This window comes from Urocitellus parryii, chromosome 2 (assembly GCF_045843805.1).
Source record: "Urocitellus parryii isolate mUroPar1 chromosome 2, mUroPar1.hap1, whole genome shotgun sequence".
In the NCBI taxonomy this organism is placed as follows: Eukaryota; Metazoa; Chordata; class Mammalia; order Rodentia; family Sciuridae; genus Urocitellus; species Urocitellus parryii.
This window is the reverse complement of record NC_135532.1, coordinates 221,197,831-221,225,440: the sequence shown is the minus strand read 5'-3', so window position 1 is coordinate 221,225,440 and position 27,610 is coordinate 221,197,831. Positions and strand designations below refer to the sequence as shown.

The 27,610-nt window shown below is 42.1% G+C and overlaps 1 protein-coding gene across 1 annotated transcript; it reads left to right on the top strand.

Moving 5' to 3' along the window:
• Lca5l (lebercilin LCA5 like) lies at nucleotides 1-27,610 on the top strand. Its single transcript, XM_077795549.1, has 7 exons — nucleotides 1-59; nucleotides 4,703-5,211; nucleotides 7,129-7,266; nucleotides 19,638-19,722; nucleotides 21,107-21,213; nucleotides 23,674-23,791; nucleotides 26,856-27,610. The coding sequence occupies exons 1-7, from the start codon at nucleotides 8-10 to the stop codon at nucleotides 27,608-27,610; spliced, it is 1,764 nt and encodes a 587-aa protein (XP_077651675.1). The 5' UTR covers nucleotides 1-7.

Below are 27,610 nucleotides of genomic sequence, written 5' to 3'. Positions count from 1 at the left end.
ACTGCCAATGAAATACAAATGCCTGTCTCAACACCCCAAGAGGACGGTCGCCAAGACTGGTGAGGCACATTGGCGAAGCCATCTTCTGAACCAGAAAGGTTCAAAAGGCTGTTGTTAATAACTACCAACTCCACCAACTCCTGCCTGTCCCGGTTGGAGTCAGCCTTGTGACTGACCCCTCCCTCCTGCATCCCTGTCCCAGCTTGCATTCCTCCTGTAGGAGCAGCTGGGACTTTGTCACTCTGGCCATCAGTGCACCCTGGCCAACAGCTGGACATGCTTGAGAGCCTGCCCTTGGGGGGCTCACCTGTCCCTGCCTCGCTTACCCAGGGCCTTTCCTCCCCAGCTGCTATGACCAGGTGTGTCCAGGATCCTCTGAGCCACTTCTGGGACCTCCAGACTGGAGACCCTGTCTCCAAATAAAAATCATCCTTCTTCCTAGCTACAGAGCAGAGATTCTTCAATAATTTTTTTTTTTAATCTTCGGGCATTTGTTGTCTTTTATAGGGAGAAGGGTTTCTCCAGACACCCAAGAGGTTAAAAGTCCCTTTCTAAGATGAGGGAATGGGCCTTCAAGGCCCATCACAAGGCTCTGGGCAGAAGAGGAAAAGTCTGCTTCCCTCTCATGGTGTGGCTCTGTCCAAGAAGTCTGCAATGGCATTTGGAAGAGAGCACAACAGAACACCTGCTGGGTCCTGCCGTTATACAACCCTTATCCACATCTGAAATTTCAAATCTCTAAAAACCCAACCTCTAGAAAAAATATTTATTTGGAAAAAAATTGATTTGAATTTACATGAAAGTGATCTTCATTTATCTTATTTAGTGAATAGTTATATATTTTGCCATAAAAATATTGTTTGAGCTAAGCATGGTGGCAGTTGTCTGTAATCCCAGCCACTCAGGAGGCTGAGGCAGAAGGATAGCAAGTTTGAGGCCAGCCTCAACAGTTTAGCAAGACCCTGTCTCAAAATAAAAAATAAAAAAGGATTGATGATATAGCTCAGTGGTAGAGCACACTTGGGTTCAAGCCCTAGTACCAAAAAATAAGATAGATAGAGCAAGCCCAGGAGTTAGGGACCAACCCGTGCCAACACAGTGAGACCCTGTCTCAAAAAAAAAAAAAAAAAAAATCTAAAACAGCCTGTCTCAAGGGCTTATGATAAGGGATCCTAGATATATACATTATATTTTACATAAATTCTAAGCTTTTAAGGAACTATTTAAGAATGCAGTTGGTGTCCATAAGACTATTTCTATAAGAAACTTCACCTTATAATTTAGCTTTTTGAAACTGACTTCTTGTTTATTTAGTCTACAAATATATATTGAGTACATTATGCTCAAGATACCAATTCATAAACTGAAAGCAACCCAAATTAATTCAGTCACTTCTCAGGAGACTAGAGTCGTAAATTCCATTATCCAGAAGAGCAAAAGATTGACTCTTACTTGGACATCATTGCATGTTTATTTGATATTCAGTTATTATTTTTAAACAAATCTTGTGTGCATCTTGAGGACCCTTGCACCAGTATATAAAGAACCTGAAACACTAATTGTAACTCAAAGTTTTGTCAGAGTGATAAATTATTTTTTGGTGGTTTCTTTTATTTTTCTGTTCCCATACAGCTTGTGTTTTACAAGTGTTTGCTGAAGTAACTTAAATAGCAAGTAATTTGTTCCACTCTAGGGTGATACAATTCTAACCGAAAGCAAAGAGAGGCTTAATGTGTTATTAGTCAATGTGGTCTCTTCCCCAGTGAATTTTCAGTGTCTTTTAAGTTTTCTGATATTAAAAGTAGATCTCTGAGTCTTGAGGGGTGGTAACATAGGATTAGAATCATCAATATAGACCAGGATTCACTAAAGAACAGTAACATTAGAGAGTAGTTTCAATTCCCAAATAAGAAAATTGAGAAAAGCAGATTTCATGGCATAAAGACCATTTCTGAGATAAAATCTTGAGAATGAAGCGAGGATTTCAGTTTGTAGGATTTTTTGCTTTGGTCAAACACTAGAGATTTACTTAAATCATTGTAATAGCAAGAAACATATTTCCACAGTTTGCTATTCAAAAACTGTTTCCTTCTTTTGTAGAAAAATGTACTTTCAAAATATATTCAATTAGCATATTCTGTTAATTAGAAAATTGCTTCCTTTGATATACGTCCTTGTCAAGACAGTGCCAAAATGTGTGATTGTCATTCAAACCATTGGTATGCCACAAAAGGGGCTACTGCAATAAGTTGCTCAAGACCCCTTTGCTGTGGTCCTTGGCCAGGCAGAGGGGAAGACCACGATCTGCGGGAAAGACACCCTCTCTCAGACTGAACACAGAACTGCAGAGAACGACAGGGACAGGCCCTCCCTTTGAACCTCTGCATCCCTGGTCCACGGAGGAAGTGGACCCATCCTTTTGTAAGGGGAAATATAGTGTAGATCAGGAAGAGGGAGAGAAGAGCCTAAATAAGGCCCCAGCCAGCCCAGGAGAATGGGAATGTGATTCAGGATACCAGAACAGCAAAGGTGTGGGGACCATGGGGCTGCAGGGGGACAGTGTGACGAAAGGGAGAGGGACCAAGGAAGACAAAAGAGTGGCTCCACAGAGTACAGGAGGACAGCAGCACTTTACAAAGAGGGGCTGGGCCAGGCGACCCAAGGAAGGGGCTTGGGAAAGACGCCAGCAAGAACAGAGAGGGAGCTTGGGGGCAAGGTGTTGGAGCCCATTGTAAGTAACGTGAAGTGCCTTTGGGCTAATGTATGTATTTTTGTGCATTAAGTTAATGTGAGTGAGTGTTTTAGCTCATCAGATTAAGAATTAGTTATCCTAAGAGTAGTATATTTGGTTCAATGTGCCTCATTGTGTGAAATAGGATCAAAACTATATATCAGGGCTGGAGTGTGGCTCAGCGGTAGAGAGCTGGTCTCACATGCATGAGGCATGGGTTCTATCCTCAGCACCACATAAATAAATAAAAGTATTGTACCCATCTACAACTAAAAAAAAAAAAAAAAAAAAAAAGTCTTCAAAAGAAACTGGGCTAGGGATATAGCTCAGTTGGTAGAGTGCTTGCCTCTTGTGTACAAGGCTGTGGGTTCAAACCTCAGCACCACAAAATCAAACAAAACTATATATCAAACCATTCTTATTATGTGTAGTTAATAATAATTCGATATAAAACCATTAAGGATTAAATCCTATTCCAGTTTTCCATAACCTCTGTAGTCAACAAGTGTGTGCCATGTATATACAGTGTGAACTTGCTGTATACCACCAAATTCGAGTGGTACCTGAGGGCCGCTGACAGACAGGAGCACATGGGGAAGGCAGGGCCTCTGGTCTGCCGTCTCCGTCCCTCACCTCCCTCTTCAGAGCACCCACACCTCTGTGCACACCTTGACTCCTGGGGCCTGGGCCGCAGTCCCCAGGCCCTCTCACATTCTTCTTCTACCCTCCAGTCATCAAGGTGGCGTGGAAGGAGGCAGAACCCCCATGCCCACGGAGTGCACTGCCCTCCTCCTCGTCTCAGGGATTCCCCTCGCTGCCCAAGAACTGGAAGACATGACAAGCTGGGGGCAAGTGTGGTCATGCTGGCAATGGCACAGGATGTGTTGCCCCGTCCATCCCTGTTTTAATCCAGCCTGATCCACACTGCCTTGTCTGGGACTCCCCTTGTCTCTGCCCAGGGTACCAAAGCACGTGGCCTCCACCCAGGCACAGACACCATCCTCCTAGCAGGTCCCAGAGGGTGCCTGTGCTCTTTTCTACTTTTTAATGTGCTCTAAACCGACTCCAAAACACTCGAATATTCCCCCACAGCCGCTTCCCAGTGAGAAAACAGGTGCCTCAAAGGCACTGCTGCAGACAGTCCATCAGTTATTGATGGGATATCAATGCTGTGATTGCTATGAATCTCCTCAGAAAGCAGGCTTTGTGTCTGCCAGTTGACTTCCGTCACGGGCAGAACTGTCCGTCCCGCCACCCAGGCCAAACACAGTACCCATGTCTCAGTGTGTCCCTGTGTGTGCCAATAGCTTCAGGTTAGGACTCCATGACCCTCTCCAGAATGAGGACCAGGTTATTTTAGATTTTAGAATCCATTGCCAATTTCCCTTCTTCAGAATATGAATATGTTTACAGGTAGACAAATGCAAACATATTTACATATACAGGGGCACTTGGACGCATACACATATAGCGTACAAGTCCACGTGCCCCTGGGGCAGAAGCATGGGCATGTAGACTGTGGGTTCTCACCACAGTGCTGAGCAACTCAGTGAGACTCTGTCTCCAAATAAAAAATAAAAAGGACTTGGGACAAAATTGCATTAATGATTTGGCAGGAGGAGGTGCCAGGGACACTCAGCCACTGAGCCACATCCCCAGTCCTATTGTATTTTATTTAGAGACATGGTCTCACTGAGTTGCGCAGCACCTCACATTTGCTGAGGCTGGCTTTGAACTTGTGATCCTCCTGCCTCAGCCTCCTGAGCTGCTGGCATTAATGATACACACACACACACACACACACACACACAAATACATAGCCTAAAAGCATATATATTTATTAGATATTAGCTCTTTCCCCTTCTAGTTATGCTTATGTTTATGCATGTATATTGTGGGGGGTACACATATGTATATATTTGCATATCTACATATATTACTAGTAATAAACTGGATTATCTGCTTACACAGGCCGGAAAGAAATCTCAGTCGAAAAAAAGCACAATTCATCTGTTTTTAATTCTCAAGTCAATATGATTGGCCAGAGAAGAGATGCCATTGCCCATCGAATACTCTCAGCCAGGCTTCACAAGATTAAAGAGCTAAAAAATGAATTAGCTGATATGCATCGGAAATTGGAAGCCATCATTATAGAAAATCATTTTTTGAAACAACTTCAGCTTAGGCACTTGAAAGCTATACGAAAATATGAGAATTCACAAAACAATCTGCCTCAACTCACAATCAAACACCAGAATGAAGTAAGAAATTTAAGGCAATTACTTAGGAAATCCCAGGAGAAGGAAAGAGCTGTATCCAGGAAACTCAGAGAAACGGATGGTGAGTTATTAAAGACCAGAGATACCTTGCAGGCTCTACAGAAACTTTCCGAAGACAGAAATCTTGCAGAAAGGGAAGAACTGACTCAAAGATTATCTGCTCTTACGACAAAAATGGAGGCAAATGACAAAAAAATACAGGTCGGTATTTCAGAAACCTAGAAATGTTAAGTCCTCACAATTAATACAAAGAGCACCCATTGATCACGTTGGCCCCTGTTTCAGAGCATCACCAACTGCTCAGCTTGGCATGCTGCAGATGGTGACTGGTGGAGGCCAGGGCAAGGGAGAGGCTTAAAGAGAAACAGGAAAAGCTCCGACTGGAGAGGTCTGCTGCCCCATTGCAGGGAACGCGAGTTCACTCTGGAGCTAGACGATATAACTGAAAACCAGGCTGCCCCCAGGCAGGAGGAAGACCTGGCGAGTGTGGAAAGGCTAACCCGCCTTGTGCAAAACCTCCCTTTCAAATCAGCCCTTTATGAACTGTTATTAAAAGCCTGCCCCACCAAAATCTGAATGTGGCACCCATTCAGCCCATTTTCTTGTCTTCTCCCTCATCAGTTTGGCCCATCATTACCAAATAGACATTTTTAGTTGTTTTTTTAAATAGGAACTTTTCCCAGAATTCTCCCTGGAACAGGAAAGAAGAAGGAATTAAAATAACTGATGAGTGAATTGACTTCTTCAACAGCCCTAAGTTGTCAGAAGCCTGGGTACATTAGAAGGAAAGAGTTGGGAGAGGGCCCTGATCGTGTAGAGAAGTGTCCTGCCATATTGCATTGAAGGAAGTTTGGGTTTCTATGGACATAAGTGGAATTCATTTACTGTTTAATTCTTTGATATTTGATGGCAAGAGACAAACATTTTCCATGATCTTGAAGTAAGTAAATATCAAATTCATTCCATCCATGTTTTTTTTAATCTCAGTTATTTCTTCCTTTTGAAAATTCTCTACTTACAAAGAGAATTGTCTCAATAAAATTGATGTACGAGGTATAATAACTAGTGAGAAACCTCTGTTTCACTATTGTATACCAAAGTCATATATTTTGCCTTTTGGCTAATATTAGATCCATCTTAGCATATGTCTTTCATGTAAAAGTAAATGTATTTTTATCTTATCTACGTATTTTATATATAAACGTTTTAAGTCGTTTATTTTTATACCTATAGACAAAAGCAAAGCAAACTTCAGAATTAGCTACTTCTTGGCTATCAGAAGCACATGATAATGTGGGAAATTTTGGTTTGGTCACAGGGCATTTAGTGGAGGAGAAATTTCTGTGAATCAAAACATGTAGGTAGGTATTTTTTAACTATGAGTATTTTAGAGAGTGAGATTTTTAGTGTGATTTCATCTTTTGAGCTTTCTGTTTTCCACTCTTCTTTAATGTAAAAGTATCATTGTCATAATGGGAGGACCCCATTTCATGTAAAAAAGAAAAAGCCCTTCAGCCAAGCCTTCTATCAAAAGTTCAGAACAGTTCTCTAGTAAAACAGTGGCAGGAAGCCCGTAAATCCACGCGTAGATGGTGACCAGGTTACCTTGCTGTTATCCATCTGTGTGGACACACGGTGAGTCCCCCTTACACCTTGTAGCATCTGCAAATGGCTGAGACCGACAGTCTGTGCTGAGCTGATCCCCCTGTAAGAAGGGTAGAGAGGTTCTGAAAGAGGACCCCATGCAGAGTTGGCAGAGTAGTTCAGTTAGGCAGCACTGCTTAGGTTTATATCTAAAGTATGACATGATATTTATTGATTTTTCAGGATATGTCCAAATTTTTGCCAAATTCCAGAATGATTTAAAAAAAAAAAAAAAAAAAAAACACTGGGACATAGAACTCAAAGCATGATATTTATTCTCTAGAAATGAGATCTGAGAATTTGGAGGAGGGCCGGGGTGTTAATTGGTTTTAATCTGTGCCTGCTAAGCAAGCCATTTGCTAAATTGTATTAAAAATTTGCAACTTCTCATAAATGTACTTAGTTCCTTTGTAATTGAAGTTTTTCATAATGCCAAATTGGTTACAGAATAGTTGAAATATATACTGCTTTCAGAGCTTGGAAAAACAGCTGAGGTTGAACAATCGAACCTTCAATCGGCAGCTGGCTATCGAAAATCGGAAGACTTTAGCCGCTTTTGCAGCCACAAAGACTCTGCAGATGGAAGTCAAACGCCTGCAGCAAAAACTCAAGGTATGTCTTTCAAAACAACACATTAGAACACTGTGAAATTCTGTGTCCCCAAATATCAGAGCCATTTGTATCTATTATGCCTTCAGATTGTTTAATATCATGTGTTTCCTAAGATCTTTCTTTCTTTCTTTCTTTCTTTCTTTTTTTTTTTTTTGGTACCAGGGATTGAGCCATATCTCCAACTATTTTTTAATATTTTATTTAGAGACAGGGCCTCCCTAAGTTGCTGAGTCTGGCTCTGAACTCACAATCATACTCATGAAGTATTACAGATGTGCACCATTGCGCTCAGCCTTAAGATCTTGGTCAGACAGATCTACAGCTGTTAGAATGAGCTCACATCCTGGTGAATATGTACTGCAATTAGAAAAATTAAAGTCCTGTTCCATTCACTCATAAGACTTCTTATTATCATTTTCATTTCATCACATTAAGTAATATTATTGCATTTTGTTAACATTTTAATGTAGTTCAAAATAAGTCTTTAAATTTAAAAAAAATAACTTATAATATCATAGTATTAAGGGTACATGTTAATGGTCCATAAATTTATTTAAGGTCTCACTTGAAAAGACCTTTGCAAAACTATCTTTTGAAGTCTACACAATGCTTTAAAAATAAGATTTAAAAAAAAAATTTTTTTTCCTGTGCTGGGGATCAAACACAGGGCCTCACACATGCTAGTCAAGTGCTCTACCACTAAACTACATCTGCGGCTAGCCTCAAGAATTTTTAAAATATTTCTTTTTACAGTTTGCTATCCCTCTGTCTTCAAGATTTCTAAAATGTCCAATGATTTGGAAAAGCTAGAGAAGACAAGGAAGAAATACCTATTTTGAACCTCCACTAATAAAAGTTAAGCTTCACTCTTTGGGACAAGGATGTTTGGCCTTTATAGGCAAGTAGGGAATTTTGACTTCCTGGGAGCCTTAGGTGGGAACACCCAGAGACAGGGAAGGAAGAGGGCTTGTAGACATAAATTCTCCTTTGTAAAGTAGAGAAGAGTTTTTCTGCTCTTTTTTTTTTTTTTTTTTCCTCTCTGTAGTTTCAGGAAACTTAAGAAAGAATGTGCCAGAAAATGGACATGGCTGAAACAACCAGCTTAGAAGTCTGACAGAGAGGCTTCAGGACCCACTGGTCAAGGCAAACATACATGTGGAGACATAATCAGGGGATTTTTAAATAAATTGCGTGCTTTCTTATACAGCTATATGAATATAAATACTGTGCACTAAAAACCCTTTCTGACAGGAGAAATGCTTAGTACTTACTGAGATGCTTAGTGAAAAGAAAACCACAAAATTCTATATAATAAGATCCAAATTAATATTTAAAAAGGAAAGTAAATGTATCCTGCATAATATATTTCAATGCATCTGTGAAAAGGAAGAGATTTGGGAATGTAGCTCAGTGGTAAGCACTTGCCTAGAATGCCCAAGGTCCTAGGTTTGATCCCCAGCACTGCCAAAAAAAAAAAAAAAAAAAAGAATCTTTATGTACTGTTATGAAGTAATCTCTAGGGTATATGGGTAAGTAAAAAAAGGAGGAAAGTTGCAATATGCTACCATTATGGTTTGGATGTGAGGTGTCCCCAAAAAACTCATGTGTGAGACAATGCAAGATGATTTAGAGGAGAAATTATTGGGTTATGAGACTCTTAACCTAATCAGTTAATAATCCCATTATGGGATTAACTGTTGGTAACAGAAAGTAGGCAAGGTGTGTCGGGAGGAGGTGGGTCAATAGGGGCATGCATGCCTTTGGGGCATATATTTTTTATCTGGCAAGGGATCTCTCTGCTTTCTGATTGCCGTGTCCTGAGCTGCTTTCCTCCACCACACTCTTCTGCCATGATGTTCTGCCTCACCTCAGGCCCAGATCAATGGAGCTGATTATCTTATGAACTGAGACCTCTGAAACTATGAGCCCCCAAATAAACTTTTCCTCCTTTAAAATTGTTCTTGGTCTGTTAGTCACAGCAGTGAAAAATTGACTAAAACAGAAATTGTACCAGAAGTGGGGTTGATGCAGTGACTAATCTGATCATGTGGTTCAGAAGCTTTTGGGGCTTTATGGAATTTGCAGGAGGAATTTTGAGATGCTTAGTCATTCAACTGGAAATGCTTTAGATTGTTGTAAATTGAGCTTAATAGCAGATTCTGGTGGGAGCTCAGAAGACCAGAATGTCAATAAGACTACAGACAGTGAAAACAGGGCTCCAGAAGGTTCAGACAAGGAGGACTTTATTGGAAATTGGACTAGAGGCCATTCATGTTATGTTCTGGCTGAGATGTTGTCTGCATTTTTCCCATATCCTGAGACTTTCTGTGAGGCTGATTTTGAAGTAATGGACTTCTTAATCTGGAAGGAGAAATTTCTAGGCAACATAGCATGATGCTGGTGGCTTTTAACCAAGTTTATTGTGTTATTCAGGTGTAGAAAGACTTGAAAAACTTGGACTTCAAAGGTGGGAATAAAACTGGGGCTAAGGAAAATGAATTATTAAAGACATTATTGCCACTAAAGAAATTCTAAAGTCTTTGCCCAGAGGCAATAAGAAAGATGGCTTGAGGCTATCTCAGGAGCTGGCAAGACCATACCCATCTCAAACTCAAGGGAGTAAAGGTGAACATTTTCTTGAAAAGAGACCAGTAGGGTACCCTTCTCACACAAGGGGACCTATGAAGTTTTTTCAACATGCTCAGCTACCCAGGCACTCAGAGGCTGCTGCAGCTAGTATCCCTGGAAGCTTGGCTACTGCTGGAGATGGCAGGGGACCTTGACATAAACCATGTGGTACTAGTTCTGCAGGAATGAAGGGTGCTGGGGGCTTCCACCATGATTTCAAAGGAAGTCCTGGGAAGTCAGGCAAAGTGCAGCAGGGTCAGAGTCCCTGCAGGTACCCCCTGAGAGGGCAGTCCATGGAGATGTGAAGAGGAAGCTGAAGTTGCAATGGAGACCCCAAAATTAAGAAATGCCAGTAATGTAGGACATCATCCTAGGAAAGCTACAGCAATTGGGCAGAGACAAGCCAACATAGAGGCCAAGTGGGCTGCAACCAACAAGGCCACAGGGACAGATCTATACGAGCCCTTTGGACAGAACATCATGATGCCATGAGCTCCAGATGCCAGTGAGCTACAGGACTTGTCTGCCCAGCTGGGTTTTGCTCTGTTTTGATCTCAGCATCCTTCTTTCTATGCCCCCATTTTTCTGAATGGAAATGTTTACTCTGAATCTTCATAACTGGATACTTGTAAATTGTTTTTGATTTTTACAGAACTCACAGCTGAGTTTGCCCTTAGTCCCGAGGAAACTCTGGACTTGAATTTTGGGGCAATCTTGGAACTGTTTGGGGATCTTGGAATGGACTAAACGTATTTTGCATTGTAAGAAGGTCACGAGCTTTTGGAGGTAAAATGTGATGGCTTGGATTTGAGGTGTCCCCCAAAAGCTTTTATGTGAAACAACACAAGGTTTAGAGGAGACGTGATTGGGTTATGAGAGTCCAAACCCAATTCTCCTGCATTAAGCCTCTGCTGGATTAACTGAGGGATAATTGAAGGCGTGTTGGGTGTGACTGGAGGAGGTGGGCACTGGGGTGGGTGTATATTTTGTATCTGGTAAGTGGAGACTGTCTGATCATCACATAAGCCACGCCCTCCACCACACTCTTCTGCTACAATGTTCCCTCAAGTCCCAAGGAATAGAGCCTGCTATCTGTGGACTGGGACCTCTAAAGACATGGTCCCCAAAATAAACTTTTCCTCCTCTAAAATTGTTCTTGTTGGGTCTTTTAGTCACAGAAGCAAAAAATGCTGACTAAAACAGCTACCACTTTAGAAAGGGGAGGCAATACAGATTTCCCATATATTTGCTTATATTTTTTTTTAAAAGAGAGAGTGAGAGTGGAGAGAGAGAGAGAGAGAGAGAGAATTTTAATATTTATTTTTTGGTTCTCGGCGGACACAACATCCTTGTTGGTATGTGGTGCTGAGGATCGAACCCGGGCCGCACGCATGCCAGGCGAGCACGCTACCGCTTGAGCCACATCCCCAGCCCTATTTGCTTATATTTTAAGGAGAAAAAGAATGGGATAGAAGAAACAGTCATAGAATCTAGATTTCTTTAATATATTTTTGGTAAATTTGACTTTACAACCATACTAATATTTTGCAAAATTATAAACCAGAACTGAATGTTAAAAAAAAACTAAAAACCTATCCCCCAAATCCAAAGTAAGATGAAAAAATAAAATGAACTCAAATTTATATTCCTTTGATGGCATAATGTCATGGAGAAAAACAATTCCAAGTGATTTCATTTATTGTATGTATACTGTATCACATACATACATGAATTGTATTATATTACAACCAAACACTGTATTATATATTGTATGTGATTTATTGCATGCAATTAAATACACTGAGATGCACTGTAAGGTCAAAAAAAATCACTGTTTTTAGTAGTGATAGTGTTGATATTGTTATTTTGAGAATGTAGTATTAATCCCTATGGAGCATGATGAATTATGTTGGTATCATTGAGAACTAGGATTTGGGGATGTAAGAAAGAAAACACAAAACAAGAAAAGGTAAACTAAATTAACTAAGGTTAACTATTTTTGACCTTTCCTATATTGAACTCTTCCTCTCTCTCACCTGACAAAGTTCCAAAATTCTAATCAGAGCCAGATCCCATCCACAAGAACTTCCCATTTAGAACTCTGTATAGGCCCCGCCCTGGAAGTGCATCAATCTAGTCTGTCCAGACAAAACTCCAATGAACAGCCATGGCCCTTCCATCCTGCTTTGCACTGGTGATAAGGGAAGCTGAGAGCCATCCCAACCAGCTTCGAACCCAGACACCCCATTGGCAGCTTGGCTAGTGACACAAGAGAAGGAAAGGTTTGCCAATCCCAGCTCTTGCTCTAAGGGGTGCACAGCCCAAGAAGAGACTCTGGCATAGACTTTGAATACCCACCACTGTCCATGCTTTCAGCTACCTCAGTGGAGACAACACTTTTTTTTTAATAATTTTTATTGTAGATGGACACAATACCTTTATTTTATTTTATCTTATTTATTTATTTATATGTGGTGCTAAGGATCGACTCCAGGGCCTCATGCATGCTAGGCAAGCGCTCTACCACTGAGCCACAACCCCAGCCCACTTTCAATTTTCTTTAAAAAATTTTTGTTGGGGGCTGGGGATGTGGCTCAAGCGGTAACGTACTTACCTGGCATGCACGGGGCGCTGGGTTCGATCCTCAGCATCACATAAAAATAAAATAAAGATGTGTCCACCGAAAACTGAAAAATAAATATTAAAATTTTTTTTCTCTCTCTCTCTCTTCTATCCCTCTCTCTCTCTCTCTTTTTTTTTTTTATTGTTGGTCTCTCTCTTCTATCCCTCTCTCTCTTAAAAAAAAAAAAAATTTGTTGGGCTAGGGTTGTGCCTCAGCAGGGGAGCACTTGCCTTACATGTGCGAGGCACTGAGTTCCATCCTCAGTACCATATGGACACAACACCTTGATTTGTGTCCATCTGCAGCTAAAATATTTTTAATATTTTTTGTATTATTCTTGTATTTCTAATTGGTTCATGTATATGCATATTTATATATATATATATATATATATATATATATATATATATACACACAGTTGTTTCTGTCTTCATCTTTGTTTTTTTATTATCCTTTTGTTATTTTACTTTGGTTTGTTTTTTGAGGGTCAGAGTGTTTATTTTTTGTTTTGTTTGTTTGTTTCTCTTACTACTCTTTTTCTCCTCTTTTCCCTCCAACTAGCAAATTCATTTTCCTCCTTCTCCTCCCCATTTCTCTTATTTGTTCTCCGTCTTTATGGCCTTCATTTGCTACCTCCCTTCTTCTTTCTTTCTTTCTCTCTTTTCATCTTTTGAATATTCAAAACTTTCTTTTGCCTTTCTATCCCATTTTCTTAATGAACTCTATTTTTACCAGTTTTAGAACTATTTAGTTCATATAATTTCTGCCCCCACCATTCATGCCACTGCAGTTATTAGTGCTGTGGCTGTCATAGTTGAAACCTGGTGTTAAACTTCAATGCCATTTATCTAGCTCTCAGTTGTTTGTTGCTGCTGGTGGTGTTAGTTGTTGACCCCACGATTCCTATTTTTGTGGTTATATTAGTCATAAATGTCAGAGTAGGCCCATGGTAGTTTTTTTGATGTTGTCTATTATTCACTGCTGTTGTTACTGTTATCTCCACCATTTTCTGCAAGATGCTGGGAATCTGGTGTGGTACTGTGAGTTCACAGGGTAGATACTCTGAGCTACACACCCAGCTCAACTAAGAAACAGCAGCCTTGCTCCACATGCAGTTCAACCCTGTCAAACTTCAGCAATAGTTTAACAGAAAGAATAGAGGAGAGAAAAGCCCTTATCTGACGGCCAGTCCCAAAGAATAAATGGCTAGGGAGGGGCCTCAGGTTCCACTCATGGACACCTACTCGTACAGTAACAGCAGAGCAAAATCACACAAAAGACCAAGGACACCACACCTACAAGGTTCCTCAGTCTCACTCACTCCCACACCTTTTCAGAACACACACAGTTGTCAAGTCTAGATGAGCAATAATAGAAGGTGTACCGTAAAACCCCTGCTATGTTCAGCAAAATACCCAGCCCTCTAGAAGGACCCTACTCCAGACCTACAGGGAAAGTGGGATCCTCAAGTTCTGATGCAATAGATACTATATCAAAGAACACTAATCATCACCAAAGAACCAGCAGGGAAACTACTACAAAACCCAACTGGAAATATATCCAACAATTTACCTCAGACTGATATCCCAGAGCGCTTCACCAAGAAAAGGCTGTGCCCTAAAAAGACCCTCACATTAAAGTGGAAGAGAAACAGAAGGGAAACCAGTGGAGGAGAGTAAGGGAACCAGAGGGAGAGAAAAGGGGAGGGGAAGGGGGGTTCGTAGGGAGTGAAATCCACCAAGTTATGTGCATGTACAAATAGGTAATTATAATGTACTATAGAAAAAAATATAATGGGATGGTAGGAAAAATGTGAAACCAAGTGGATATCGGATGATATTAAGGTTTACTATTGATTTTGGAGGGTGGAATGATACTATGATCAGGTTTTAAAAGACATGCTCTTCAATAGATGCTGAAATATTGACAGATTAAATTCCAATACCTAGGGTTTGCTTAAATAACTCAGGGCAGGTCATGGGGTCAGGAAGAGTGGTGTGGTGGGCAAGAGGCAGTGGGTTGCTCACTACTGACACGAGGACAGGAGTTTGCGGAGCCACTGAACTGCTCTCACTATATTTCATATTTGTGACATTCTCATAATAAAAAGTTTTCAGGGCTGGGGATACACCTCAGTTGGTAGAGTGCTTGCTTCACATGCACAAGGCCTGGGTTCAATCCCCAGCACCACACACACACACAAAAAAAAAGTTTTCAAAAGGAAAAAAAAAGTAAGAAAATTATATTTATGTACCTACAGAATGGGTAAAAAATGGTTAGAACAAAAAGGCTGCGGGGCTGGGGCTGGGGCTGGTGGTGGAGCGCCTGCCTAGCATGTGTGAGGCACTGGGTTCAATTCTCAGCACTGCATAGACATAAATAAAAATAAAGGTCCAGGACTGGGGATGTGGTTCAAACGGTAGTGCGCTCGCCTGGCATGCGTGCGGCCCGGGGTTCAATCCTCAGCACCACATACAAATAAAGATGTTGTGTCCGCGAAAACTAAAAAATAAATATTAAAAAAAAATTCTCTGTCTCTCTCTCTTTAAAAAAAAAGTAAAAAAATAAAAGTCCATTGACAACTACAAAAATAAAAAATAAAAAAAGGCTGCTGTTTGTCCCTTCCTGCCAAAAGCTCTATGGAAATAACAGAAAATTTATTTTTAAAATAGTAATTCACCCCAAAAAGGATACCATGATTGTACCAGAGCCACCAAAGAACTTCAAGATGGGGCTGGGGATGTGGCTCAGCGGTAGCGCGATCGCCTGGCATGCGTGCGGCCCGGGTTTGATCCTCAGCACCACATACCAACAAAGATGTTGTGTCCGCCGAGAACTAAGAAATAAATATTAAAAATTCTCTCTCTCTCTCTCTCTCTCTCCCTACTCTCTCTTTGAAAAAAAAAAAAAAAAAGAACTTCAAGATGATAAAAAGCAGGTGTTTTCAGATTGATGGAGACACCAGACCGACAATGACAACCTAAAATGCACATAGCTAAAATCCTAAAGAGGTGACAACAGGACATGGAAAGAAACCCCAAACTCAGAATCCACAGAGTGAATGAAAGGACTCAGTGGAGCTCATCAAGGCTCTGGGGGGAAAGTCCACTGCCTGCCTGCCCCCCCTCTGCCATCAGGCCCTCAGGTGGCCCCTGGGCATCAGCAGCCTTCCTGCAGTGGGGCGTCCTGAGAGCTACTGGCCTCGCAGCAGGCAGGTGAGGAGGACAAGAGTGAGAACGTGCAGGTGGGTGACCTGCACAGCCGCCTCTACGGCCTGCACAGCCTGGAGCAGCAGTCACCAGCGGCAGAGTGCTGAGGAGGGAGTACACTGCTTCACAAGAAATGGGGTACTGGCAGAAACGTGGGTCCCAGCGAAGTCCTTCACGGCTGGAGTCACCTCACAGTGAGGCCTGTCAGTCAGCACCTTCCTTCCCATTCAGAAAGAAGCTAGAGAAGCCACACAGCCCAGCAGGACATGAGATAACCCAGGCCCACACTCTCGCCTGTGTTCAGGCCAGCAGATCTCTAGAAGGACCAGCGCGTGAAAGAAAGCATAGGAAAACAAGCAGGGCCGCGACCTGGAGTCCAGTTTAACACCCTAGGAGAGAACATGATAAAATATGCATAAAATATGATGCTCCCACAATGGAACAATAGGAGATGAGTAAAACTTCAACTATGCCTGGATGCAAAAGTCAGTAGAAGAACTAGGAAACAAGCAAACCTAACAATATTGAGAAAATCTCCCTAAAAAGAACCAGAGGTCAAAGAGATGAAAAATACCCGGAAGAAAAATAAAAGCCAGGTTTGATAACACAAACCTATACATTCCCAGTGACCCCTCTGAGGCGGAGGATCATAAATTCAAGGCCAGCCTGTGCAACTTGGTGAGGCCCTTTCTGAAAATAAATAGGGCTGGGTGTAGCTCAGTGAGGGAGCGCTTGCCTAGATGTGTGAGGCCCTGGGTTCAGTCCCCAGTAGCACAAAGAAAAAAGCAACACACGCAGAGAATATGTTGCACAAAATAATTTTAAAATAATTCATTCATACCTCACTTCTCATACTTCACTCATTAATCCCCTAGCCTGTCACCTGGGGTTTCTTCCTGCATTCAGGATACACTCCCACCTCCCACCAATGCTATCCACTGGAAAACTGAGGTTGTCCTGTAGGCCTCTCCAAGGTCATTGCTAGTAGTAATCCAAGGAGGGAGAAATAGAAACTTTACAGATGTTTTAGAATCTATTCCTGTTACAATGATGCATTGAAATTACTCCAAAACGTAAATAACTTCAGAAATGACACTGATTTTGGTCACAAATCTACAGTTTAGGACCGCTGGTCTCTGCCCCTCTCATCCTCAGCTCTGATGATAGAAAGAAGCTGGAATTATCTGCAGTCTTACTCATCGCTGCAGTTGGTGCCAGCTGACAGCTGAGGGCTTAGCTGGGTTATTGGCCAGAATCCCACCCTTGGCCTATCCAAGTGGTGTGAGCTTCCCCTTGACTTGGTGGCAGCATTCCAAGGGCAGGGATGAGGAGCGAGGGAGGAGGGAGGGCTCTGCAGCAGCTATGTAGCCCCTATGGCCTAGCCCCATCAGTCATGCAGCATCATCTCCTCCTCGATCCGCGAGCCAGGCAGCCCAAAGCAGGAGACTCCACCTCCTGTGGAGTCACAGGTTCTGTTACAGCATAGAGAACAGAAATATTATTATGACAACTTTAAGAAAATACACCTGCCACATTAACATGAGCCATTATTGTTTGAGCTTGGGAGGGTCCCGTCCCAAAGATTGAAATATCTATCTCTGTACCTTGAAACTCATTTTCAAAGTCATCCTCTACCAAGTCTAGGCCCACTTTGGGAGTATGGGCTGAAGTAAGAAGACAGATGTCAGCCTTACTCAGCTCCCAAATGAGGCACTGCAGCCCAGCTTACACGCTGACTACCATCTTACTCCTGGCCAAGGGATGGTGTCTACTGAAACACTGCTTCCTGTCCAATTTTTGTAAGCCATCCACACGAACCTTACCATGGTCCCACACCATGACCTAACTTCCCTTTTAAGTTCGACCTGATATCCTTTGAACTTGTGAGTAGTCTTTCCTATGGGCATTCCACAAGAATCCATAAGCATTCCTAACTGTGGGTTTTCTTTCTTATTCACTTAATTAATAAATTGAACAACCATCCAAGTATTCTGGATTGTGTACCAAACCTGTTGTTTTAGATTTTTGGTCCAGCTCTGTAGCTGACTGGAACCTCTGTTCCAGTCCTGAATGACAGTCCTTTATATAGCGTCCTAATGACCCCCACCATCCCTGTACTGATTACATCAGAAACAGTCCTTGACCTGCTCCTTCCTGCTCTCTGCCACTGAATCACGTACTACTCCTGAGTGCCAGACCAAACCAAGATATGCATGTGAATTTTCCAGATAATCAAAGTTTGACCCTCTAAATGTCAAAATGAGTGAAAAATCATTCTAAAAATCCTTGAACTGTATCCCTCCTCTTCAACATAATATCCAGAAGATCTTCGATCAGCTTTTTACCATGCGGAACTGTCAATATTTCCCATATTTGAGCAAAATGTCACTACAAATAGAAGGAAGTAAAAGGGAGAAGACTGCAGCATTTTTGCTTCTAGAAACCTAAATTTTAGAATAGATTAGTATTCTTATGTTTTTATCCATGTATGCACATCTCATAATAAACTAATTTTACTATTGAAATAAGAGCCAAGAGGCTGGGGTTATAGCTCAGTGGTAGAGCGCTCACCTCACAGTGCAAGGCCCTGGGTTCGATCCTCAGCATATAAATAAATAAAGTTATTGTGTCTAACTACAACTACAAAAAATAAATATTAAAAAATAAATAAAAGGTATCTTTAAAATAAGAACCAAGGGCTGGAGATGTGGCTCAGCGGTAGCGCGCTCGCCTGGCATGCGTGCGGCCCGGGTTCGATCCTCAGCACCACATACCAACAAAGATGTTGTGTCCGCCGAGAACTAAAAAATAAATATTAAAAAAAAATAAATAAATAAAAATAAAAAAAAAATAAAATAAGAACCAAGCCTGTATTCTACAATTCAGATGTACAGATGTATATAATGTTCTTTATTTTCTATAACTGAATTACTCTTCAGTTATAGAAAATATGAACCCCATTCCTACAAATTAGAGTGGGAATGGAGGTGGACAAATGGACAAAAACTTAACTCAGTCTCCTCCAATTAAATCAGTCTCCTTGCTGGGCACGGTGATGCACGCCTGTAATCCCAGCAACTCAGGAGGCTGAGGCAGGAGGATTGGGAGTACAAAGCCAACCTCAGCAAAAGCGAGGCACTAAGCACTCAGTGAGACCTGTCTGTAAATAAGATACAGAGTGCCCGGCTCTTCAATATTCAGATTTAAAACTTAACATTGATGTTCTTGTTCTAGGCTCCACCAACCCTGCCCTTGTATCAACGCAGCCGTCTGATGGAACTTTCTGCGGTGATGGGACTGTTCTATCACTGCAGCTCACTTGTGGTCACGAGTCACAAGCAGCTGAGCACCTGAAATAGGGATCGTGTGGCTGAGGATTGAATCTTAGATTTTATCTCATTTTATGAGGATTGAATCTTAGATTTTATCTCATTTTAATCAATTTAAATCACAATATGTGACCAGTGTGTAGTAGAGTGGGCAGTGCAGAGGAACAATAAACTTCAGGACACAAGACCAGGCACAGAAAGAAGACAGGGAAAGTAGTTCACTTGCAAGGTTCTTCAAAAATATGGTCCCCATTGCCATAATGCGCCACTTTGTCAAAAAGGAGTGCTTTTTGCTGTCCAGAATGGGATATATGGCCCATTTGTTTCTTCTAGGACCTATAAATTTTGTTCAGAGCATACAAACCTCATTATTTTTTAGAAGAAATCAAAGTTAATAAAAGCAAATGGTTGGGGCTGAGGTTGTAGCTCAGTGGTAGAGCACTTACCTAGCACATGTGCGACACTGGGTTCGATCCTCAGCACCCCATAAAAATAAAGGATTTGTGTCCACCTAAAACTAAAAATATCTTCTTACAAAAACAGATGGGTCATAGAAAAAAATGGTATTGTGATTCTTTTTAGGAGAAGGAACGTGAGCTTGAAATTAAAAACATCTATACCAATCGAATACTTAAAAATTTACATGAATTAGACGATTACCCAAAAGGTATGCTTTATTAAACTTTTCTCAAAATATATTTTAACCATCTAGTCATATTTTTCTAATTTACTTAGTCAAAATAATGGGTGTGTGTGTGTGTGTGTGTGTGTGTGTGTTGCTGGGGATTGCACCTGGGGCCTTGTGTGTACTAGGCAAGTACTCTATCACTGAGCCACATTCCAGTCCCCAAATAATGGACATCTTAAAAAGCATCTTATTAGTTACTGAAAACCATTTTGTGATTTTGGAATAAAAAAACTGTGATATTGTTGAGCTACAAAAAAAAAAAATGAAAATGCCTTCCTGTTTTCTCATTTTCAGCTTAGTATATTTTAGGTCTTAAGGTGGAAGAAAAGGATAACTTTTCCGCTTGAAGCAAAATCTGCCAAAACCCGAACTTTCCACGTGTATCTGTTAGTCAGTGTATGTCTCTGACAATTAACTTTTATTGAGGTATACTCTACATCAATAAAATGCACCTGTTTTAGCTTCTCAGCTCAGTGCATTTGGGCAGATGCTCGTACCCAGGTGGCCACACTCTGATCAAGATCCCATCTCCCCAGGAAGCTTCCTCAGGCCCCTCTGCAGTCAGCACTCTCCACCCCTGGCCCAAGCCACCTTCCATCTCCCTCTGTCACAATAGCTATTTGTCTGTTCTAGAATTTCACACAGTAGAATCTCAGAGCATGTTCTCCTCTGACTCTGGCTTCCCCTGTTCAGCATAGCGTGTCTGAGATTCATCCATGTTGTCACTACTATCATGAGCTTGTACCTTTGTATTGCTGAGCAGTATTTTTCCTTGACGAAAGTACATACTCACCCTCCCACCACCATCTCCCAGCATAAGATTCTGGTCAAGAGAGGTTCAATAGGAACACGCACCTCTATTTTGGTAGAAAAAGTAACTACATATTTACTTTCAAAGGCAGCACCTACGATTTCCTTGCCTCTCTTTGTTTGTTCTGGCTTATAATCCAGAGTAACAGCCCCCAGAAAAGACGATGAACAGCCAGGGAGTGGAGATGAGAAAGCGCTAGGTCCAGGTACTCCAGCAGTCCACCCGCGCACAGGCCCTGCGGCAGGAGGCTGCAGGGGCTGGGCCACTCGGTTCTGAACCCCTCCCCCCAGGCCAGCGTGCTCTCTTACCCCAGCACCGACCTGTTTTCACTCCACACCATGATGCCTGTGACCCCCGTCACCCAAAATAAGACAAAATGAGCGAAATGGCAGGAAAAAGAAGAGGAAATTAGTAAATGTTATACTTCAATTGAATGTCTAGAAAATACCTAATATACTGTGATTTATTATTACATTGCATATTTCAATGGTATTTTATGTTTAAATCAATATTGCCTCCAAATGTAAAGTATGTGTCTTACCTATCCTATAGTTTCTTCAACAAAATCAGTTCAAGCAGACAGAAAAAGTGTGTCATTTACATGTATGAGCCACCAGGAAACCCAAAAATCAGAAGATGTTCCATCTTTGACAACTAAGGTACAGTAAATTTGTATTACAGTATCCTTTTTTTCCATATTTTTTAATTTTCTCACTTGGGGATTAGAATTTTTAAGAGTTCTTTTTAGATACACATGACAGTAGAATGTATTTTGATATATTACACATACATGGAGCATAACTTCCCATTCTTGTGGTTGTTCGTGATGTGGAGTTCCACTGGTCATGTATTCATATATGAACATAGAAGTTACGATGGACTCATTCCACTGTCTTTCCTATTTTCATCCCCTTCCCTTCCCTTAATTCCCCTTTGTCTAATCCAATGAACTTCTGTTCTTCCCACATACAACTTATTGTGTGTAAGCATCCACATATCAGAGAGAACATTTGAACTTTGGATTTTGGTGAATTGGCTTATTTCACTTAGCATGATAGTCTCCAGATCCATGCATTTACCAGAAAAATGTCATTCTTTTTATGGCTGAGTAACATTCCAATGTGTATATATACCACGTTTTCTTTGTCCATTCATCTGTTGAAGGACACCTAGGTTGGTTCCATAGCCTAGCTATTGTAAACTGAGCTACTGTAAACATTGATGGGGCTGCATCACCACAGTATGCTAATTTTAACTCCTTTAGATACACACCAAGGAGCTGGGATATAGCTCAGTTGGTATAGAGCTTGCTTTACATGCACAAAACCTTGGGTTCAATCCCCAGCAACACACACACACACACACACACACACACACACACACAAAGATATATACCACGGATTGGTATAACTGGATCAAATGGTGGTTCCATTCTAAGTTTTCTGAGGAATGTCCATATGGCTTTCCAAACGGTTGCACAAATTTGCAATCCCACCAGCAATGTTTGGGTGTACCTTTTACCCACATCCTCAGAAACATTTATTGTTACTTGTATTTTTGATTGTTGCCGTTCTGACTGGAGTGAGATGAAATCTCAGTGTAGTTTTAATTTACCTTTCTCTAATTTCTAGAGATGTTGAACATTTTTTAATATATCTGTTCACCATTAGTATTTCTTCTGTTAAGCAACTGTTCAGTTCCTTATGGATTAGATGATTTGGTTTTTAGTGTTTTTTTGAGTTCTTTATATATCCTGGAGATTAATGCTCTAAATGGCAGGTGGCAAAGATTTTCTTCGATTCTGTAGGCTCTCTCTTTATGCTCTTGATTCTTTCCTTTGCAGTGAAAAAGCTTTTTTAGTTTGATACCATCCCATTTACTGATTCTTTTTTTTAAGTTGTCAATGGACATTTATTTATATAGATATATACCAAGGGGCTAGGATATAGCTCAGTTGGTAGAGTGCTTGCCTTACATGCATAAGGCTGAGAATCGAACCTAGTACCTCACACATGCCAGGCAAGTGTACTACCACTGAGCCACAACCCCAGCACACTGATTCTTGATTTTACTTCTTGCATTTTAGAAGTCTTGTTGAGGAAGTTGGTTCCTAAGTCGACATGATGGAGAGTTGGAGCTACATTTTCTTCTAGGGGCTTAGGGTCTCTGGTCTAACGCCTAGGTCCTTGATCCACTTTGAGTTGAGTATTGTGCAGGGTGAGGGAGATTGTGATGCCTCCTCTTTCACTTTTCTCTCTGAGGATTGCTTTGGCTATTCTGCCGTTTTATTTTTCCAAATGAATTTTATGACTGCTTTTCTATTTTTAATTTTTTTATAATTGTAGATGGATAGCATGCCCTTATTTTATTTGTTTGCTTTTTTTTTTCTTTAATGTGGTGCTAAGGATCTAACCCAGTGCCTCACACATGCAAGGCAAGTGCTCTGCCACTGAGCTACAGCCCCAGCCCTGCTTTTTCTATTTCTATGGAGAACATCATTGGAATTTTAATAGGAATTGCATCAAATCTGTATAGGGATTTTGGTAGTTTGACCATATATATGTTATACATGGACACAATGTCTTTATTTTGGGCTGAGGATTGAACCCAGTGCCTCCCATGTGTGAGGCAAGCTCTGCCACTGAGCCACAGCCCAGCCCCAGTGTGGCCATGTTGACTACACTAATCCTACCTACCCAAGAACATGGGAGATCTTTCCATCATCTATGGGAGGTCTTCTTCAACTTATTTCTTTAGTGTTCTGTAATTTCCATTGTAGAGGTCTTTCACCTCTTTTGTTAGATTGATTTCCAAGTATAATATTATTATTTTTTTAGTATAATATTATTTTGAAGCTATTGTGAATGGGGTAGTTTTTCTAATTTCTCTTTCAGCCAATTCATCATTGGTGTATAGGAATGCAATTGATTTATGGGTGTTGATTTTTTTTATTCTGTTACTTTTACAGTATTTTAATAAAATGTCTTAATAAAAAGCACAGTAAGCTACAAAACAGTCACTTGTTCTATACAAAAGTACTTGTATTCTTTAGAATAAAATACAATTCAAAATTATCTAGACTCCCAAAACTGTATTTTTGTTGTTTTTTGAAATTGTAGGGTAAAATGGCAACAGGAAACATCAGTCATAAAGAAAAATCAGTTGAAATAAATCATGAAATTGCTCACCATATTAATAAACTACCAAAGCAAGAGGATTCTAAGAGGAAAAATGAAGGTAATTTTAACAACTTTAGCAGGTCCTGCTTAGGGCTGTGGGTCTAGCTTAGTGGTAGAGTACTTGCTTGCCATATGTGAGGCCCTGGGTTTGATGATCCCAAGTACTAAAAATAAAAGTCTCCTTTATTCTTTTTTTTTTTTTTTAATTTTTAATATTTATTTTTTAGTTCTCGGCGGACACAACATCTTTGTTGGTATGTGGTGCTGAGGATCGAACCCGGGCCGCACGCATGCCAGGCGAGCGCGCTACCGCTGAGCCACATCTCCAGCCCTCCTTTATTCTTACTTGATTGTTTTTGAACTGTGAATTACTACAGATGTGTATAGAGGCACACACACAACAAAAAGAGTTTACAGAATCAATCCAAGGAGCACCTTATACTCAGTACATTGGTTAAGTGTAGAAGAGGGTTGAGAGAATATAGCTTGGTGGTAAAAGGTATGCCACGAGGCCTTGGGTTTAGGTCACAGCACCAAAAAAAGAAAGAAAAGAGAACATTGGCACTTCTTAGAACACCCCACGGGCCCTTCACAACCTAAGCCCTTGCCCGCCCACCACAAAGGACTGCCATCTTGGGTCATTTCCTTGCAATCTCTCTCAGCTCCCTGTGCTGTGTGTGTCTGTTAATCCACTTGGGTTGCCAGAGAAAGTACCATCAACTGGTGGCTTGAACAACAGACATTTATTTCTCATAGTTCTTGAGGCTAAGAAGTCCAAACGGAAAGTTCTGACCACTTGGTTCCTGGCCTGCAGAGCCATCTTCTCACCACGTCTCCATTTGTTCTCTGCTCAGCGCCTGACTGGAGGAGGCCAGGAAGAGCGCCAAGGCCCTGGCTTCTTCTTAGGTCATCATCCCAACACCAGACCAGCCCCATCCTTAGTACTTCATTTAACCTTAATTATTCCCTAAAAGCCCCCTCAGGGCTGGGGATGCAGCTCAATGGAGGTGTGCCTGCCTGGTGTGTGTCACACCCCAGTCTTGGGGGAAGGGATGGGCAGGGAGCTCCATGTCTGATACAGTCCTACTAGAGGTTGGGGCTGCAGCGTATGAAATTGGTGGATAAGGGGAAATATAATCATCAACCCATAGCAATATATCCTTCCAAACAGAAGTGTTCAGCTTTGAACAACTGAGTCCCAATCTAGCTGATTAAAGGGCAATATTTCCAGGAAAAGATGAGCTAAACAGAGCCCCAGCTTCAGCTCCCCAGAATGAACAGGGGCTCCATAAGCAGGCGAGGGCATGAATTGTTCTTGGAGACAGAAAAGCCATCAGAGGAAGAGCCTCTGCCAGGACAGGTGAGGTGAAAGCCACGGGGTGATGTCCTCTAACCTGAACAGGGAAGGGCCAGAGGGGTGGGGGAATGGGCTGCTCAGAGCGTCCAGCCTTAAGATCACCAAAGCTTACCTCCAGCTTTCAGGAGGCCGCCAAAGGAGAATGCTTCTGGGGGTGCAAGGAGAGGCCGCAGGCTGCAGGGGACAATGGCAAGTGCAGCACTCCTCAGCCATGGACGAGGCAGGCCAAGACCCTGACGTACCTGGCACTGGGCCCTGGGGACAGCATGGAGCCGGGTCCTGGTCTATCTCTGCCTCTGGGTGCATGGCTGGGATCTCCTTGATTTCCTGCAGGCTTCTGTCACCACCTTCTCTACTAGATCTTCTATTTCTCAAACCAGGTCCTCCTCCTCCTCAGTGAGCCCCACTGTGTGTTAAAGAGCACAGCCCAGCCTCCAGGAGCTCCTTGAGGATGGGTGGGTGGAAGGTAAACGTGTTCCTTTCATCAGGAAATGTCATTACTCCATGAGTATATTTGATTAATAATCACTTGGAAAGAACATTCCAGGCTGGAGATCATTTTCTTTTTGAATTTTGAAAACATTACTCCCTTGCTTTTGCTTTATATCACTGCTAACATGCTATCTGGCTGAAAATTCTGCAAGGCTGGGCAAAAATAATTTCTGGGGAAAGAACAGTGAACTATTTGCAGAGACCACTTGGGGCTCCCTCAGAGTGGAGAGCCCTTGCTCAACACATCAGGCACTCCACAGACCCTGCAAGGCCCACACCTTAGTTGTGGGGCTAAAGAAGGTTTAAATCACACAGTTTGTCAGTCCCTGTCTGCAGTGTGGTGGACACTGATCGTCATCTGCACTTTCACTGTGGTCACTGCTCTACTAACGTCTTGCTTTTATTTTTTAAATTTATATGTGTAATTCATATTGTCCTAGAAAGTTTATTCATTCAAATGACTAATTCTATTTGGGCCTATAGTATGCGCCTGGCACTGGTCCAGCCACTGGGAAGGGAGCAGTGAACAAATGCGAAAGACCCAGCCCCAGGCCAGCGGTGCTGAGTATGCAGGGAGCCCTGGGTGCAACACCCAGCACCCAGGAGAAAAAGATAAACACACTGCCCTGCGGTGCTCGCACTGTGGCGTGGGAACCACTTTCCCTGTCAGCTCACATCACCGCCTCATTCTTCACAGTAGCCCAGAATCCACAGACACATGACAGGCTTGATTAACCACCACTCCTCTGACAAGTCTGTAAACCGTGTCGCAGTCAACATCTGGCTACCTCCTTTTGTGCATTTCTGTAGGCTTGGTCCTAGAAGTGAGGTGGTCAGGCCTATGAGTGTGTGCACTGGGAATGTCACTGGACACTGCCAAGTTGCTGTCCAGTGAAGCTCTACCAATGACACCCCCGCCAACTGGAAATCACATGTCAACTGGATGTGTGAAAAGCGTTCTCCTTGTCTAAACTGGCACCGCTTCCAGCTAGTGTTGTCAAACATCTGTTAGTAAAATTGTCAGCAAATTTTGTCTATGAATATCATTTTTATTTTGGTTTCATGATCTCCATTTATTTGGGATCTCATAGGAAAGTAAGACTTTTCAAGAGGGTCAATAGAAGACACCCCTTTCTGTGTTGTAGGATCTGTTTTCTTCCCTCTGCCGTGGTGCCAGTGTGCTTGTCAGGAAGGGTCAGTGCACCAACGCGCATCTTGAAAAAAGAATCCCCTGATTTTAAAGGGCACTGCCTTCTCTGCTTTTCCAATACAGATTTACCAAAGGAAGAGGAACATTTGGAAACACAAGCGCCTCTGGAGAATACTGGAAGACAGAAAGAGAAAAAGGAAGATCAAGAAAAGAAAACCATTTTGCAAGAACAAGAATTACCAACAAAAAGAATCCCAGTAATTCACCCTGAAAGAGAAAGCAGTCCGGGAGGTGAGCCGGTGAAGGACAAGTTCAAAGACAGCATGCCGACGCAGGACAGCGTGCAAACGGCCGACCAGACACCCGAGAGGTGCAAGTGCGCTCCTCCCAGCTCCAAGCTGGCCTGCAGACAGCGGAAGCACTACTCCTTCTCCGAGGCCACCGAAAACCTGCACCAGGGGCTGCCTACGGCGGGTGGGCACTTGGACACGGGCAGCACGCGGTGCGGGCACAGCTCCAGCAGACACCAGGGCAGCACAGAGGACACAGGGAAGCTGGTGAGCAGGTATGAGCCCTCCTTCGGAAAGTCCCCCAGAGCGAAAGCCAAAGACACGAGCTTCAAAGAGAAGAAGAGCCACCTCATGGAAGAGCTCTTTGGGTCAGGCTGTGTCTTAAAAAATGACCAGATCAGTCCAGCTGCTGTGGACAGATCCGAGGAGGCTCTGAAAAATAAGGCGGCACACCACGTGCCTCCAGGTCAGGCCTCCGCAGACAACACTTTCGGAGATTCTAACCTGACTGTGGTGGATTCTATCCAGTCATCTTCACCTACAGAAGGAAAAAGAAAAGTAATGAAGTATAATCAGTCAATATCCTGA

Bases quoted from the DNA above. Each gene is read 5' to 3' on its own strand.
- Lca5l (XM_077795549.1), top strand. From the start codon at position 8: ATGAAATACAAATGCCTGTCTCAACACCCCAAGAGGACGGTCGCCAAG. The intron at 21,214-23,673 runs GTACAGTAAATT...TTGAAATTGTAG, and splicing joins TTCCATCTTTGACAACTAAG to GGTAAAATGGCAACAGGAAA. The intron at 23,792-26,855 runs GTAATTTTAACA...TTTCCAATACAG, and splicing joins TTCTAAGAGGAAAAATGAAG to ATTTACCAAAGGAAGAGGAA.